We start from the raw sequence: 18,904 nt of genomic DNA on the forward strand, positions 1-18,904 counted from the left end.
ACTGTGAACACAGAGTAAATCAAAAATCTGAATGAAGGTCACCTGCAGAGAGACTCACGAAAGGAAGTTGTGTGTATCGAGCCGAGGAGTGAAACCTCGTGTTTTATGTCACCTGCACCACCATGCGTCTGCTTTGACATGTACATCCACCCACCCACACACACACACACACACACACACACACACACACACACACAAAGATGATGTGAAAACCAAAGTGGTTCCCAGTTTCTGTTTATTGGGAAACTGAGCAACCGCTGCTCATTACAAAACACATTCATTATTGTTCATTACACAGACAGCGCTGTGACGAGTGACATTCTCAGTTCAAAATGTTGCTTGACAGTAGGGATACTTCCAGTCGATACACAATATTCAACCGTTAGATGTTGCATCAAAGCAGGAGACATTAACAGAACAAGCTCTGGGCCAAAAAAAGTAATTGAATCATGGGAGTTGATGAAACTGCTAATGAAGCAGCCAGAGTCTGGGATTCACATCTTAATAAATTAAGTCGAGAAGGTGCACAAATGAATGATTAGTATGGGACCACCTGATTGTTTAATTAAGTACGCACAGCACCCATTAATCAAGCTCAACACTCTCTTGTAAATAAAATATAATAAGCTAAAGTTTGTGTGTGTGTGTGTGTGTGTGTGTGTGTGTGTGTGTGTGTGTGTGTGTGTTGTCTCTACATGATGGCGTTCTCCTCCTCATTCACGTTCACTTTCTTCTTCTTGTTTTCTTTCTTTACGCGTTTGATCACTATGATGAAGACAAGAGCTGCAGACAGACAGGAACAAAAACAGTTTAACAGCGAAGCAACAAAGTAGAGTCCAGACTGGACAATAACATCAGACTGTATGAGACGGTAGATACTGAGTCCATGTGTCTGTTGGTGTCATCACACACAAACATAATGTTTGTCAGACTTACCGCAGAATCCCAGAGTGCCGGCCAGGATCCCGATGGTGGGTCCCATTCCGTAGCTCAAGGAACGTTCCACTGGTGCCATGTAGCAGTAGCCCAGCTCAGTGCAGTTACATACTTTCACTGGCGTGCAGAGAGGAAAGAGCAACACAAACACGAGACTGGTGTTATCCTCTATCTCTATAAAACTGACAACGTGTAAGTCCATCACTCCATACAAAACGTTTCTCGTCTGCTGGCTGCAGCCCATGACGACACTATGAGAGCGGTGACAGTTAACACTGGACGAGTAAATTAATGCAAGGAGCTGAAAATTCAGGTGATAATTGTCTGCAGGTTAAACCAGGGGCAAGGCTGGGGCCTGGCATCTTTGAATGAGTCCGAGGTCATGGATTTCCAAATATTCCAATATAAATAAGTGTTACATGAATAAATGATCTATTAACCTACCACTATACAACTGCAAACGCTCTGTTAAGTGTGAGAACACCTTTTGGCTGCTCTAACATTCACTCTGTGGACACTGCTCATAAATGATCAGAGGAGAATAATGTTCAGAGACGTTAAAACTGAGCCATGTGGACAGTGGTGGTGTTGCTGCACTGGGGTGCACAATATTGAAAATGTGCTGGGAATACCCCCCCCCCCTTCGTAACTGTAAATGTGGTGGACAAAACAGAAGAGACGCCTCTCAGTGGAATGTGGTCCAGTTCTACACTGAATCAAAGTGCCTGTGCTCATGTGGATGAAGGAGCGTGTCAAGCCACGTGAGGATCATTTGGATGTTGGGTTTCATCTTTTTCGTTGTATCGGTTGCGAGACTTAAAAAGTGGACTCACCCTCAAATAACTGTGGGACTCCCATGCCTGCATTGTCTTTAACAGTGATGGAAAGTTGGAAGGTTCTATCTGCAGGTGGTTTTTTCCTCAGGGTCAGTTTAGCTGAGGTACCTGCACGACAACACACAAGGAAACAATGTGAAGTGCGTCTCAATTTTCACCTTTTCCGTCGGACCCTATTTTTGTAACATTTGAGTTCGTTGGAAACATTATGTTGACAGACCGTCGACACTGCTCAGTTCCCAGTTGGGGGACTTCTTGGCCAGGGCGAAGGTGAAGGGCTGGGAGAAGGGGGCGCTGTCTCCGTCTTGGGCCGTGATGATGACAGGTACAGGCTTTGCGACGCAGATGAAGGCCTGTTTCTCCATCAGTCGGGGGGAGTTGTCGTTCACGTCCAGCAGCCTCACAGATAGGACTCGCTCAGTAGACTTCTTGGGGTTCTCTGTCGAAGGAAATCGACAGGAATTAAAACAGGTTCGCTGGCTGAAAAAATACTTCAAGAGTGGTTGTTTTTAAAAGTCAAATGCCACATTTCGAAATTCGTCATGTGAATAATTAGCCACTATACACTTTAATGCTATTAAAATTCCCAGAGATATACCTCTGTGCCAGGAGTGCGTCTGTTTGGACATAATTGATCACTGCCTCCCCTTTCACCTTTGCTCTTTCTTCAAACAGTATTTTCCGCTGATACTGACTCAGAACCTGTATGTAAAAACAGATCATTTTCTTATAATTATCTCACCTTTCTCGAATGCTGTGATAGTGACGTCGAAGGTCTCCACGCTCTCTCTGTCCAGCTTGTCTTTGGTCTTGATCTGTCCTGTGGCAGCATCGATCTCCAGCCAGCCACGAGTGTCGCCGTCCAACTTAAAACTGCACAACACACACACACACACACACACACAGGCAGATATTATCCATTATGCATTGAACTGATGGCCAGAGGAAATAATGGTAGCCAGAACAAATCGATAGTCTAGTTTTGGGCAGCCACCCTGATGGTCCCAACAAAAGCAGTAACGTTAAAAAATGAAGCCAGTGCCGATCTAGTGGGTGCCTAAGCTACGAAATCCTTGTGTCTGGTGTTTGTCTTCACTCTACTATCATTCAGTACATCTTGTTAGAGTCCAGTTTCGGATGGAGGCGACACATAATTCTCTCAACCGCCTCTTAACATTTTACAGCAGCATACAGACTGACTGTGCACATGACATTGCGTTTATTGTAAAGGAACACATCATCCACCCAGTCCAACAACTTGGCAAATGAGTGTGTTTTTATCGGCTGTTTGAGAATTATGGCGGCACACAGGAATAAGGTTGATCAGGATTTGGCCACATACATGATACTTGGTGGCATCCATACATTGTTGGTTTTGGTCTTTTCATTGTATTTGATGACAAATACATTGTTGGTTTTGGTCTTTTCATTGTATTCGATGACAAATACATGTTGCGTGGTCTCGCCTGTGTCATTTTTTTTTACAGTCATGCTCCGTCTGTTGCACTATGGACTGACTCAAGCCTCACATGTGCAGCTATTGAACTGAAAGCCGTTGCGACGGGGATGCTGAGCAGCTGCTGGTGTGTGTTTACCCAATCTCTTTGCCCTCTGGGTCCTTTGCCTCCACAGTGAGCAGCACTGATCCCTTGGTGGTGTTTTCAGGCAAGGTCACATCCAGGACGTCCAGGCTGAACTCCGGGGCCTCGTCCACGTCGGTGACAGACACGGTGACGAAGGCCGTGGATTCGCCGCCGTACTCTATGCCTTCCATCAGCGGCTCCGGGTTACGAGCATCAATCTGGAGTTTGTAGGTGGGAGAGGACTCAAAGTCCAAAGGCTGTTGGGGCGAGAAACCAGCTGGTTATTAGAAGCGAGTCCTGTGAGCGGCAGTCATGATTAAATGATGTTGTTGTATTATGTATGTCATTGTGTTGCCATGAAATATGTGCAGTTATCTACAGGTCAAGGTTTTTGTGATGTAACTCAATGGGTTGAGCATTTGACCTTTTTACTTGTAACCTCAGGGCAGACAGCCACAACATTGACAGTAGCCATGATGGCTCTTTCCTTCTGACAATTTTCAGTAAGAAATCTGTAAATTGATAAACGTTAAACGTTCATTGGAAATGGGACATGTATAATTTGTAACAGCAGGTTATTTTGTAACTGGGCTGCTATACACAAACAGACTGAAGAAATAAGTCAATAAGTCAATTTTTTGACGATCAATCAACTGTTGGACTCGTGTATCCAACAACCTTTAATCCCACTTCTCAAAATGGAAGAATTTCAACTTTTCCCCTCTGTTTAATGCAAAGCTATTTGAATATATCGTTTTATACTATGGGAACTTGTGTTGGCACATTTTAACTTTTGTATTATATTTTTAGACAAAATATACATTTATTTATTCAAAGAATATTAGTTATATTAACCAGCATATAGTAAAAAAATATTGTTTAGCTGAAATCAAACCATGGGAGAATGGGCTTTTTAAGGTTTAAGCGGCCTTAAATGTTACAAGTAAACGTAAAGGTCTAAATCACTGTGTTGGATGACATCATATGAGTGTGTGTTTGTTTGGGACATGTAGAAAATGGAGATGCCGTACCTTAACCAAGACCAACTGGCCGACGCCTTTGCCGTCTGTTTCCACAGCGAAAACCTCACCATCGTTGCCAGCAGAGATGTGGAACTCGATGTGGGAGCTGCCGCTGTCTGGGTCATCAGCATCTGTGGCTCTGATGGACACCACTGTGTGTCCAACAGGTGTGTCCTCCGCCAGAGTGTGCTCACCATACTGCAACACATCGACACAGAAACGTGAAGAAAACCGGCCGACGCAGCTTGAGAAATAAGAGCCAGGCGACAAGTTCAAATACTCACATCATTCTTCTCAAACAGAGGCGTCTCGTTGTTCACATCGATGACCTTGATGACGACTTTACAATTCACGCTGAAAGCTGTGAGACAAAAACGGTGAGTGCGACAGCTCGGAGTGATAAACTGACTTGGCTGTACAGTACCAACATGAAACGGCATTCGTGGGCTACCTGGGTCGCTGACTCTGACATTGAGGCGATAGACCTGCTGTTCTCTTCGCTGGAGCAAGCGCAATGCCTGAATTCTTCCAGAAGCAGCGTCGATGGAGAAGACATCGGGTGCGGTCGGATCTTCTGGCAAGATGGTGTAAGTCAGCAGAGAATTCAGCGTCTCGGTTTGATCGTCATCATGGGCCAACAGCTGTCCCACAAAGCTGCCTGGAAACCACAAGAACCAGAAGTCAAGCACAGAAACAACAAGTTAAAGAGTAAATCCAAGATGACTGCACTTCATAAACAAAGGTGAACACAACGTTCACGAGTCATTGTACAAAACACCATTGGTTTATGATGAATAATATATAGCTAAATCAATATTAATAATTTTTTTTATTTGAACACTTGATGGGATGTTACACCACGTTCTTGGTTATACTTCTTACCCACAGGCTCATTCTCCTGCAACTCAAATACACTCTCCTCGTTTTCACACACTGGTGCGTTGTCGTTCACATCCTCCACCAGGACTTGAATCTCCATGGGCGGCTCCACCTCTTTGTCACTGTCATCCTTCGCAAAGACCACCAGTATGTACTGAAAACAGGACCGACAGAAGGTCAAGAATAATCCCCGCAACTGATCTTTATTTCACAATTACCAGTTGAGCGATGTTTGTGCAGCAAGCGTAGCATGTGTCATGTACCATGTTCTTGTCTTCTCTGTCCAGTGGCTCTGTCAGTTGGATTCCTCCATTTTGTGTTATCTGGAAGGGGAATTTCAGCTCTCGCTCTTTCTGCACTAAACTGTAGATGGCTTCAGGATGATTAGACTGGACCTGGGTCCAGAAAGAGAAGAAGAACCCACAGTGGGGTGGTTGATTAATGGATATAGAGCAGTTAAAGCGAGAGTTTGTATTTTAACATGTCTGAGTTTGTGAGTATTGTGCAGAGTTAGCGTATTTATCCCAACCTACCACTGCGATGATCATAGGATAATCCCCCTCTAATTGCTCTTTCACAGTTATCGGTCCAGGGTTGAACCACAGGTTTTGCTGCACAACAATGTGAACTCCGGTGTTTCCACTCAGTGCGTTCTCCGACGCTCCCCCCAGGTCCTGCACGCGCACAAACAAGGTGTAGTCTGGGTCCTGCAGGGGGTCCACATTCCTCCTTCTGATTTCTGACACCACAGAGAAGGATACAAATTGCAGTTAGAGCAATTACAGCTAACAAATAGAACAAAAATGTGTGTGGGGGGTCTAATTATGGAAAGCTGAGTCACATGGATTTGGATTAACTGCCTTTGCTGACCTCATCAACTTAACACCCAATAAATCACAGCACCAGCACTAATCGCTGACAGTCCTTTCTTCATTACAGTCTGATTTTATTGACATAAACATCCATCAATATTTGTCATCAAATACTCCAGCTTTTAAGTTTAACACATGCCACAAATAACTGAAAAAACACAATGAAATAGATTGCCACAGGTCACATGCCTCTTCTTTGCATTGTTCACCATATGCAGCCCGTGACAGAGGTCTGGCTCTAGACAGGAGCTGCATAAAACAGTTATTTGATTCTTCAAGAAATCAATCAATAATTTAAATTGAAAAAATGCCATTCACAGATTCTCAGAGTCTACGGTGACTCCGATGTTTCTGTTGTTTTTACCAGATTAAAAGTTTAAACATATTCACTTCTCTATCAGTGAAGCTGGAGATACACAGAACATATTTTTACTTGTGAATATGGAAGATATAATTTTGTGGGCCTTTTTTGCTTAAAAATTGATTGAATAATTAATACCGTGGATTATCAGAATAGCTGTAGATGAATGGTTGTGGTTCTCAGACACGTCTGGAAACAAACCTGCTCTCTCCACGCAAGTGAAGAAGGGGTTGTCTTCATGGGGGATCTCCGGCGCTGGACAGTAGTCGTCAAACTTTGCCTTCAGAGCGTCAATGCTCTGATCTTCTCCTCGGCTGTATCGGATGCTCTCTCTGGCCTTTAGCATCCGTTCCCCTGTTAAAGGACACACATGCATGAAATATCATCGAGCGTGTCCCACACATTTCACATGTAGTGGTCCACGAGCAGAACAGCTCTGCTCCCATCAGGGTGGCCTCTCTGCAAAATGCAATACAACTTTGCCTCACAGAAACAGATGTGCACAGATGTGAACAGACATCTTCAGGTTCTTTCACATGCTCACACACACACACACACACACACACACACACACACACACACACACACTCAAAGTAATCAGTGATCAACATCACGCGACACATATAGGCAATCTGCCTCCAATCAGTGTTAATCTTGAGCACACAAGATGAGCTGTGTAATCTGGATTTAGAGTGTCACTATACTGTCGGATTACAGGCATAGATGGACAGATTATATACTTTTTCCCAAGGACACTCCACCCAGTTCTGGGCATCTATGTCTTGATTCATGTGTGTGCATTTGGCTGTGTGTGTGTGTGTGTGTGTGTGTGTGTGTGTGTGTGTGTGTGTGTGTGTGTAAACTAGCGTGTGTGTCACCTTCTTCTGTGGTGGAGATCTCTCCAGTGTTGGGGTTGATCTGGAACAGGTGGACTTGATGTGTGTTGGGGGTCTGGCTGACCAGGCTGTAGCTCAGGTGAGCATTGGGAGTCTCGGGGTCATCCTGATCAGATGCGAACACACGGGTGAATGGGACGCCTGGAACAACACATCAAACTGCTGTTGAACTTTTACAGGATTTTGCACTGGGTCAAAGAAATAAGCGTGAATGCTTCACGACTGGATCTCCATTCTTATACAGAGAAAATACAGAAATACATCGAGCACCAATAAGTAAGCATGTGTCTTCATTAGAATGATAAATAATCACTGGTTGAAGGGCTTAATCCAAAGTTTGTTTCTTATTGTTTTGAGACAGTGTAGCTTTGAGTAATTTTCAGTAGGGTTACCAAAAAGTTAAAAAAAAAGAAAAAGAAAAAAGAATGGAAAAGTTTGAAGGAGCTATTTTTGTTGTCTGTGCCTCCAATGTGCAAATATTGGACGACAACACCAATTTTCCCACTGCCTTGGACACACTTTCATCAATGTCACATTTAGCTTTAACAGTTCTCTTTTGCACAAGAGGAGTTTCTTTTCATTTCATTTATTTATGAAAAACACACCTGCTGCAGTTTTCTCTCTAACCACAGCTGTGTATTCACTCTGGTTGAAGTGTGGAGCGTTGTTGTTGATGTCCACCACATTTATGGTCACATAAACTGGACCGTCCACTACTTCCTCATCCGCCAATGCCTCCACCTGGATATGTTCACACACACGCACACACGCACACACACGCACACACGCACACATTCACACACACGCACACATTCACACACACACACACACACACACACACACACACACACACACACACACACACACACACACACACACACACACACACAATCTCACACACACACACACACACACACAAACACTATAAATAACAGTTTCACTGCCGATGCAGTGCAAGAGTAAACTTTTCTGTGTGTTTATCTACAAGAAGATAGACGACCACATTACCTTGATAATATAATGGTCGTCTCGAGACCAGTCCAGGGGCCGGTCCAGGAAGAGCCACCCATCCTTTGAAATCTTAATGTCTTCATTTCCTTCTCCACTCAGCCGGAAATTATTCACACCTGCATGGGTCACCTGAAACTATGGAGATGAAAGAAAGAAAATAAAAAGAGGGCCAAGAGATCTGACATCTTGAAATCCTGAAAAATCGAATTTTTGTTATAACAAGATTTGACCAAACATCTTCATTGGCTGGCATGTAATCATGGAAGAAGTGCTGAAAAACTAAAAGAAAAGGAAAGAACTAATGCCACCTGTAGAAATTCTCTATTACAAACAAAAATTCAGCATTTAACATTAATATCTGAATACAAATTTCAATTGTCAACAAAATGCAATTTCAATATCATAAGTGAAAGTACTTGGCCGGGGTGACTGATATATTATCATATATTATATTATCAGATTGTTGACATCAATGCATCAGCGTATTAGTAGTGAACTGTGGTAAAGTAGTAAACTGCTGCAGATGCTTGAGGAGGAGCTGATCTACATAGTGTATGTTTAGGTAATGTGTGCTAGTGGTTCTGGTGGATTAATTTGAGGGGTAATGAGACGATTAACAGGAGGGGAAAGATAAAGGAAAATTTAAGTTTGGGCAAAAATTGGTAGTTATTTTTTAGATGTTTCTCTAGTGTTAACCTTTTGGATACATTGGATAATATTACTATTTACCTAAAGCAATTTCTTAAATGAAACCAGGTGACAAGATTAGAATGAAAATCTTAACACCTCATTGATACACATATATATATAAACTTTGATTTAGTATAAAATCTTTATTTGAAAAGAAGCTACAGTAGTCAGGTAAATGAAGTGCAGTGAAAAGTTCAATATTTCCCAATGAAATGTCATGGAGTATTAGCCAACATAATATACCGTATATATATCTATTTATATTAATTTGTGTAATACCTGATGCATGGGATATGGCACTGGTGTCCCCTCTGGCACATCCAGCACCGTGTTCTCAAACGGGCCCTTCTTTTCCTCCAGATCCTTCCCACCAGCCTACCACAGCATCGAAAACAAAGGTCAAAGGTCAATGACTACAGTACAAGCTGAGGGAAAATTCAACCTCTCACAGTCCCGCCCACATTTGCCCTTTTTTGCGTAAGTAAAACTGCAGCCGAAGTCACCTATTGAGGGGCAGTTATATATTGAACCAAAATTACAGGGCAAGGGGGTAAAATGCTCATATTCCACAGGAGGACGGGAGAGCAAAGTCTACAGACATTCAGTCGGTTTAGCAACACTGTTCACTTCCTTCCGTGTGTTGACTGAGTCACCACAAGTTTTCGTGCATACATTTCTTTAACCTAGTTGGTAGTATCTTTGCACAGGGGGGCTGCAAAGTGTCCAAAGTAAAAATCTTCCTTCCTGCGTTTCCTATGTTTCAAACCTGTGCCATGAATTGTATATGAACATAACCAAACAGTACACCACACCAACTGTTTCGCAGACCTGCTAACAGGTTCATGTCTGTATTGAAGGACTGCAGTAGCAGTTGGCAGCGTTGTGTACTCACAATGCTGAGCAGGAGTGGGAGCAACAACAGATGCACCATGGGTGTCATGATCACAGTCTGGGAAGGGAGACGAAGAGGAGGAGGAGAAGACGTGGGGGATGGGAATTGAAGATAGGAGATTTGAGGAGGCATGAAGAGGAGGATTTAAATCAAACATTAACATTTTTATAAAGCGTAATATTCATCGTACTTTGCGGTAACATTCATGTCTGGTGCTTGTTGAAATAGTGAAGAATGCGTGGGAATTATTGTCGCTGAATCTATCTTAACAATTCTTTTTCTTCATAAAAACAACAGCTTTTCAAATCAAACCTGTCCTCTATACTTCAGAATCCACACACGCGCCGTCTGCTATCCCTCTCTCGTTCCTCAAACTTTGAGCTCCGTGTGAACTGAAAGTGTGGCTCCAACTTTCGCGATTCGAACCAGCTCACGGGAGAAACTGAAAAGTCAGAGCTTTATTACGTTGCCACACTTAGCTGGTTTTATTCAAAATTGTTTCTCTTTCTTAAACTCAGATCTCAGTGGGTGTGAGTGTGACGCAGGCACCTGAAGGTCAACGTGAAGTGTGTGATCCCAGTGAATTGAAAGCAAATCACAGTCTAGAATAAGATTACAGCCTTTTTGTCAGTTATACTTTGACTTTACTCTGCAGCGTTATCTTTACTGTGCCTCGAATAAGTTATGTTCAAATGACAGCGAAATATACATGTTTGAATTATCCTTCCGTTTGACACTGCTTCGGATTACAACAGAATAAAGCATGTGACTTGTATTGATTAGTGTTGCACAAATGGACATAATGTGCATAAAATTATTGTTTTGACAAATACATCAGGAACAATGAAAACCTTTTCCTGTATTTGTAAAAGTGCAGGCGAGAGAGAAGGGCGCAGTCAGCTGCCGCAGAAAAAGTGAAGGTGACATTGAGCTGTGGCTAATGACCTTTTTGTAGCACAGCACCTTTAATGACACCTAATATCGCCAACATCACCTGACGCTTCTCATTAGCAGAACAAACATTTCACTTCAAGTTACCCCCCCCCCCTCCCAATTTAGAACATTTTCCTGGCCCTGTGCTGTACAAGACCTCTACGGATAGATATAAAGTTAACAAACAAGTCATTGTTGGCATTTACAGTTTACATCAACCTACCTTCAGTGAGAAAAATGATCTATGAAGTGAACTATTTACTGTATTTGTCCAACAAAGGATTGATGGCAAAGGGTGTATGACACAACGATCCGGACGCTGCAGGCCCTCTCTTACTCCTTTACACCGACAGTCATTAAGACTGATAACAAATCTAAAATCGCGTACAGGACCTTATCCTCTAATGCAAGGCATGCAGTAGAACCAAAGAAGCCAAGAAGAAGCAGCAGCGCGCTGGTTGTCAGACCTGACCCTGCCAACACCTGACACAGACGGCCCTGCCAAAGTCAAATCAAGATCACAGCACACATTGAACAAACTTAAAACATCTGCCACGTCAGATATACAGCCTGTGAAGGCCAACACATGCAGTCCAGTGTGCGTCCTACTCACACACACATACACAAACACACACAAATATTCTCCAAATACCCAACAAAATCCAAAACTGTGGAGCCAGGGCAGTGTGGACACTTACCTTGGTGGAGTGATCGAGTGAGTCACTCCTCAGCCCTCGGAGTGATCTGAGCAGCCCCATCCTGTCTGGTCAAACGTTAACCAGGTGCTAACCAGCAAATGTTTTATTGGATCTAATGATTGTCTAATCACCCAGCCCCTCACATCGAGCTTAGCCAATGGGCAAGTCGCTGACGCGAGAGAAGGAGACAGGAAGAACAGAACATCGGTACATACAGTACCGTAAAAGACAAACGCACTATCACTAATACAAATTACAGATTCTTTTTTTATCACAAATAGTCCTGAATGCTTCTAGTTTGAGATGTATTTGTGTGTTATTGTTTCAGTTTGGAGAAATCTCACCGAATTAGTCCAGATATACACCGTATAGACTTTATGTGTGTGAGCTGTGAACTAAAGGAGAAGAAAACTAACTCTAGAACAAAAAAGGGGTAAAAAAAATAAACGGGGAAAGTTTCTCCGGAAATCTGCTGTCCGGCGTCGAAGTTTCTGATTTGGGCTCAGACTTTGACCTCTGCACTCTGTAGATTCCTGTCAGATTTTCCATTAGTAACTGTGCCTGATAAGGAACCGTGTGTGTGTGTGTGTGTGTGTGTGTGTAGACAATAGGACTAACAGATTACACTGACAATCCATTGCCTCGTAATGATGCAAGGCTATCGGGTCATTCGGGTTATTTATCGGGTCAAAGCAGACACGGCGAAAGAAAATAAACAGCAGGTTCTAAACTCAATAAGAGAGAAATGTCTGAGAGGTGAATTAGTGCGATTGAAAGAAAGTTTCCCTGAGGTTGCAGCCTCATACTAAAATCATCAATCTACACTCACTACTACAGAGTCACAAAGCAGAAACTGAATTTATTAAAAAGGAAAGACTGAATAATCACAATGAAAGTTTCAGACACTTTGCAATGACCGAACGTAGCGTAGGTGCCTCCTTTTTTCCCCTGATCATCTTTGAGATGTTTCTACACCTTGATTGGACTCAACAACTGATCGAACATGATTTGGAAGGGCACACATTTGTCTATATAAGGTCTCACAGCTGACGATGCATGTCAGAGCAAGGAGCTGCCTGCAGAGCTCAGAGGCCGCATTGTGTCGAGGTAAAGATCTGTGGAATGCCGCGAAATGTTCAGCTTCATTAAAGGTTCCCAGGAGCAAAGTGGCCTACATAATTCTTGAATGGGAAATGTTCTGAACAACCAGGACCCTTCCTCAAGGTGGCTGCCAAACTGAGCAACTAAGGGAGAAGGGCCTTGGTACCAGAGGTGACTGAGAACCCGCTGGACGCCGTGGCTGAGCTGCAGAGATCTGGTATGGAGACTTTTAGTCTGACCGTTCATGATCTTTCTATACATTCTAATTCGCATGCTGTCATCCTAAGAGCAGTGAGCTTATGAGCAGTTATAGAAAGCCTCTTTGAAACGAGGCAGAGATTTGCGCAAATCTGCATTTGTAGAAAAACAGGATGCGGATGAGTCAGTGTTTCACAGCATCGCTGTTCAACCCCAACCTGTGACTGCAGTGATGATGGTGGATTCTGATGGAACCGACTCCGTTATGTAAAGCAGGGGTCCTGTGTCTGAGAGGGGATTCTGTCCAACATGCACCATCTGCCGAATGCTGCCCGGACTGAACACAAACACACACAAACTTCATGGGCTGCTCTGAATGTTACCTTGGCAACACATTTCCCTGCTTTAAAAAAGAAATAAAATAAAAAACGCTTTTCCAGTAAAACGGAGTTTGTGAGCCATGCAAGCTGTGTCTGAGTGTGTCACTGTGACCCAAATCTCTGATCAGACCCCGAGCAGGCACATTTCTACGTCCAATCAGCTGACACACACACACACACACACACAAATTCAGGGGACTGACTCAGTCGTGTCGCTGTTTAACTCAGTGTGTTTAAGTGTGACTGACTCATGTGTGGTAATAGGTCTGACATGACCAAAAAAAAAAAGGAACTGTTTTGTTTTGTTTTTCCCCCCAGATTGGATGATGTCACTTTATTTCATCAAGCAACACTGAAACTTTATCCGACTAGCAAAATACCATACATGATCAAATTGGTAATAATTTACAGTAAGTGCAAAATCCAACGCATTATAAATAATGTCAAAGTAACAACTCAATGATCATTACATATATAAAAAGAAATAGAGACATTAAACACATTTAAAGATCAGTAGCTTACAACTGGCAATCTTAGCACTTAGGGATTTAAAAAAATGTCAGATAACCTGGCAGGGTCGAGAGAGGAGGACGAGGAAGGAGAGAAAGGAAATGAACAAACATCCCCAGTGCCACCTATCTGTTCATTAAAACATTCAAACTCCAACATTTCTGTCGTTGCGACAGGAAACGTCACTCCATTGGCCAATTGTCTCGTCCATCACAAAGGCTGAGCCTAGTTCTGACTGCATCATCTGAATGGCGGAGCATCTTGTGCACAACGCCTTGGCTGTCGTGAGGGTGGATGTCAACACAGTGACGACTGGGTTTGAACCACCCAACGTTCAGCCCTTAAGCTGCGGGCCTCCCTCTGAGCCCATGTCCACTAACCCCTGGCCGTCTGACTGCTCACCTGCTCCAAGGGTTTGGTGAGGAATCAAACCAGCGTCTATCGGGCCCCTACAGCACAGACAGATCGTGACAGGACTTAGATTTCAGCCAGAACGCCACGTTGGGGTTGTTCCTTGCCGCCACCTTGTCGAGGAAACGTTTGGCCTTCGTAGGGAGGCTCTCGCGGCGCGTGTTGCAGTTTGTGTGCCTGCGACGTTTGTTGGCCTCCTTGGAGTCTCGGCGCAGACGAAGCTGTCGCACGATGCCGTGGAACGCGTCCCAGACGTTGTGCTGCATGGCGGCCGAGGTTTCGATAAACTTGCAGTCAAACACGGCGGCACAGGTGCGGCCCTCTGGAGAAAGAAAGTCAAAGGTCAGTAAACACATCACAGTTACTACTAGTGTTCTCATCGCACACAAAGGGATCTTGTCTCCTCACCGCTGACCGACACCTCCCGTCGTCGCACAAGGTCACACTTGTTCCCCACCAGGATGATCGGGGTGTGCTGGGCGGGACGGAGGCGGCGCAGGGTGATCCGGAGCTCGGAGGCTCGCAGGAACGAGGCGCGGTCGGTCACAGAGTACAGCAACAGGTAGGCATCACCTGTCGGCATGTAGCACTCCTGAGCCCATTCAACGCCAGTCTGAAAAACACACACACACACACACACACACACACAGTTAGAGAAGTATGTATAGTCTCGTCTGTATGCAGTCGGGCTGATTTAATCAGTCGAGATGTCTGTTTTCTGTCTCACCTCTGAATCCCATGTGTCCAGCAGAGTTACACTTGCAGGTTCTCCGTCCACTTCGATCATCTTTTCACGCGTTTCGTCTGAAATCATACATCAAACCAACACAAGAACATTATTTGGATTTTTTTCGAAATCACTGTCCTGTTTTTTGAGATTGCTTTTAGCAATGAAAAGTGCTCTATAAATGAAGTGTATTATTATTATTATTATAAAATCAACAAAAATAATCGGTTTTATGACATGACACTATCAGAAATAAAAAGTTTGGTGCTTCACACTGATCTGATAGCATCCTATTGTTTCAGCCTATGCTCACATAATAAGCATTTTTAAAAAAAATATAATTTGTATCTGTGGTCTCCTGTTCTGCTTGTGGCCATTTAAAATGAATTCTAGACACGACACAGACTGTTTTAAGTTATACAACTGTTTCTCACCTCCACACAGCTCGCTGTCATCGCTGTCCATGCTGTCCGCTGCCCCGGCGAAGATACCGGCGAAGGCCGTCTTACCGACTCCGCTGGCCCCCAACAAGAGCACCCGGTACGGGCCCCGGGGCTCCACCGGCTCCCCGGCGGACTCCGTGGAGGAGACGACCGAGTCGGAGGAGCACCAGCTCCCGCGGCCGCCGCCCGACTCCCCGCCGGAGCTGGTGCAGGACCTGGAGCGGCGGACGCGGGCGGGGACGCGCTCCGGCAGCAGCAGGCTGCCCGGGTCGCAGATGCTCCACCGGTGGAGCTCGGTCTGCAGGCGCAGGCTGCGCCGGCGCACGGTGGACAGCATGGCGCGGACGAGTTGGATGAAGTGGGTGGCGATCTAACTTATTTTACCAGCAAAATACACACACACACACACACGCACACACCAGCGTCTCTCTTGAAAGTCCCAGTTCCCAAGTGTGCACCAAGAGTGAGGCTGATCAAAAACAAAAACAGAAGCAAGGTCTTTCTACCAACAGTCGACCCTTGACATCCCACATTGATAACAATAACTTTGATCCAGACACACGGATGAGCTCGTGCCTTCTGTCCCTCAGAATGAGAGTGTGTCTCTGATGCTCTGGATCCCTGTGATTTATATGAGGAGGAGGAGGAGGAGGAAGAGGAGGAGGAAGAGGAGGAGGAAGAGGAAGAGGAGGAGGAGGAGGAAGAGGAGGAGGAAGAGGAGGAGGAGGAAGATGAGGAGGAGGAGGAGGAGGAAGAGGAGGAGGAGGAAGAGAAAGAGGAGGAAGAGGAGGAGGAGGAGGAAGAGGAAGAGGAGGAGGAGGAGGAAGAGGAGGAGGAAGAGGAGGAGGAAGAGAAGGAAGAGGAGGAGGAGGAAGATGAGGAGGAGGAGGAGGAGGAAGAGGAGGAGGAGGAAGAGGAAGAGGAGGAAGAGGAGGAGGAGGAGGAAGAGGAGGGAGCTGGGTCACACATGGAGCATGAATGTTCACTGTGGTGTGGTGATTGTATGAATATTACTGTTATATTCAGGTTACCAGGGGTGTAGTGTAACTCAAAGTAGTGTTACTCGTACATCTGTCTATTGACTCAAATTAAACAACACATTATTCTACTTAAAAGATGAACTGTTGAATTTATTAGTTATCAAATTCAAAATCCAACACACCCAGGGGGGAAACAGTGTGACCTGTATGGGGGTAATGTAAGCAAACTTGACTTTTTTTTTATAACTGTGTAACACACTTTGTTCACTTCAGTTATTTGAGTTCAATAGCTTCACAATTTAGCCAAATGCTAAAAAGTGGTTAATCATCTGGCAGTAGTCATGTTTCATCGTTTTTCCCACAGTCATGCTTTCATTTAACAGCTACAGTTACTTTGATCCACTTATTAAAAGTGACATTTTATCCAAGTTTGAAGAAATATGGTTTGAAATCTTGTCCGAACCAAAATCAAGGACATACAATGTACAACTTCACCGTATACGTCGACGCCACAGATGTTCAGTTTCATTTTTAGGAACTAATACTCTCCCTCTATATTTTAAAATGGTATGTTAAAAACATTGAGCAGGGAAAATATATGCATGTTTTCCAAGAGAACGAAGAAGGTAGTGAATCTCACCCTGTCCCTTGATGTACATGACACAAGGATTTGTAACAACCGGAAAATATTCTGGTATAAAAATGGAATTAGTGATTAACTATGATGTGTTGAGCTTGGAAAAGAAGGGAAGAAGGACTTCTTAATTAAACCATGTTATAGAATATGTAATTTAAATATTTGCCTTTTAGTTGTAGCCCTTTTTGAGTGTCAATACAAGGGGAATCTACTGGATCTATTTCCACTATGCTCAAATTAGAGGTTGATATAGTTTGTGTATATGAATTATTCCCACACTTGTGTCTCTCAGAAAATTCAGTATATTTATAAATGTTGGGTTCTGTGTTGGAGCTGTGGAGATGAACATGATCCAGATCCTCTGCTGCTGCCTGTTCAGGGAGACAGGTGATCAACAGTCATGACAGATTGAGAAAGCAGAAGAAGTTTCTCAATCTTCATAACCTAAAGCTACTAAAGAATATTTAGAGAGGTTATTTTGATATACTGAACTATTCTCTACTTGAGACTTAAAACTTATACACCAGAAACATTAAATGAAGACAATTCATCAAGGACGCAAGCCATAACTTCAAGGAGCGTCTCCAAGACAAAAACAAGTATTTCAACAGATTTGAATACTAAAATCAAGACACAATTTAATGGCCTCCAACACCGAAGACAATGAGGTATGTCATCAGACAGAGCCCTACAGTTAAAGACACAAGGAGCGGCACAAAGATGATAACAGATTTATATCAGATGAATCAACATGCCCTTTATTGGCTGTAATTCTGTGGCTGTTAGGAGTGAAAACAATATCCATTATGTCCGACATCCATGTTCTGTGTTGCTTCTTCAGTGACAGAGAAGATCTAAATATAGCTTTCGTGTATATCGGGAGTTTATGAATAAAAGCTGGACAAAGAGGCTTAACTTAAGCCTGAGATCTGCTGTCAGCAGCACCAGCATATTATTAATGGGTTGAAAACAACCAGTTGCTATTTTGTGAATAACCCATGTAACGATGCAAACAAATGGCCAGAGAGCCCCTGCATCCCATCACTCAACTGGTAACAACATCAGATTTTTATTTCGGCATAGCACTTTGTGTGCGGGAGAGAGAGAGAGCGAGCAACTGAGCGCAGGGAGGGAGAGTTATTACAGTAAATGTGGGATTATGCTCCTTTTTCGCCTGTTGTTTTTCAGGACTTCTGTACGAGGGTTGTGGCCTCGTCCACGGGACCTGCTGCTCAGTATTACAGCTCTGATCTGATCTTGACTGACAGATGATTGGGTGACATTAAATCCGTGTTAAGTGCTGGAGCGAACGGGAGCAGGGTCAGGAGGAGGGGACGGGTGGACGGAGGAGGGTGGGTTGTGCTCTGGCTGACTGTAGACAGGCAGGGTGACATTGTTGCTGAAGACAGTAGCCAAGAGAAGTGACCTCATTCTCTTCTTCTTTTGCTCTATATAAAACAAACACGTTTCATTAGGTGGCTCGGACAATTTAGATGTGGGCAAAAGATGACATACTACATAAAGGATTCTATTATAAAGACCACACACACGATCGGGATATGCTCAGGATCAATGCTGCTGTAAGATGTTTTAACAGCTTGATCAGTATTAAATCACAGCGCAGAAATCAAAAGCTGATCTGACGGAGACCTCTGTGTGTGAGGGACCCCTGACAGCTTCAAGTGAGACCCACTTACCAGCTGCAATGCCTCTCAAAGACAGTATGAGTAGAATGTGCCAATCTGCTCTTCAAAAGGGGAACAACAAACTACGCAAAATGTCCGGACCCAATTTCCCAAACATTTTCCGGAGTTCATGTCTAAAAAAACGCTTTACGTAGTGTTGTTTAATGAGTTCACTTTGATCTCATCAATACTTCAAGCTGAGTTTGAGCATCATTTCAAAAAT

At 43.8% G+C, this 18,904-nt stretch overlaps 2 protein-coding genes across 3 annotated transcripts; both read right to left on the reverse strand.

Annotated features, from left to right (window-relative positions):
* Nucleotides 1-217: 217 nt before the first annotated feature.
* Nucleotides 218-11,707, reverse strand: cdh17 (cadherin 17, LI cadherin (liver-intestine)). 2 transcript variants are annotated; one of them, XM_035636580.2, is made up of 20 exons: nt 11,610-11,655; nt 11,135-11,409; nt 9,979-10,035; nt 9,366-9,461; nt 8,394-8,531; nt 7,991-8,126; nt 7,368-7,526; nt 6,691-6,843; nt 5,790-5,995; nt 5,520-5,651; nt 5,260-5,410; nt 4,829-5,035; nt 4,662-4,738; nt 4,387-4,575; nt 3,368-3,612; nt 2,515-2,645; nt 1,993-2,211; nt 1,770-1,880; nt 937-1,053; nt 218-783 (listed from the first exon to the last, which is right to left on the reverse strand). In XM_035636580.2, exons 3-20 carry the CDS (start codon nt 10,024-10,026, stop codon nt 692-694), a joined length of 2,607 nt encoding a protein of 868 aa, XP_035492473.1. In that variant the 5' UTR covers nt 10,027-10,035; nt 11,135-11,409; nt 11,610-11,655; the 3' UTR covers nt 218-691. The 2 variants fall into 2 exon arrangements, with proteins under 2 accessions (XP_035492473.1, XP_035492395.1); XM_035636502.2 differs by lacking the exon at nt 11,135-11,409 and having other exon boundaries at nt 11,610-11,707.
* Nucleotides 11,708-13,606: 1,899 nt separating this feature from the next.
* Nucleotides 13,607-15,959, reverse strand: gem (GTP binding protein overexpressed in skeletal muscle). Its single transcript, XM_035637592.1, has 4 exons — nt 15,371-15,959; nt 14,937-15,013; nt 14,618-14,822; nt 13,607-14,531 (listed from the first exon to the last, which is right to left on the reverse strand). Exons 1-4 carry the CDS (start codon nt 15,714-15,716, stop codon nt 14,248-14,250), a joined length of 912 nt encoding a protein of 303 aa, XP_035493485.1. The 5' UTR covers nt 15,717-15,959; the 3' UTR covers nt 13,607-14,247.
* Nucleotides 15,960-18,904: the final 2,945 nt, after the last annotated feature.

Source organism: Scophthalmus maximus, chromosome 1 (genome assembly GCF_022379125.1).
Source record: "Scophthalmus maximus strain ysfricsl-2021 chromosome 1, ASM2237912v1, whole genome shotgun sequence".
Classification (NCBI taxonomy): Eukaryota; Metazoa; Chordata; class Actinopteri; order Pleuronectiformes; family Scophthalmidae; genus Scophthalmus; species Scophthalmus maximus.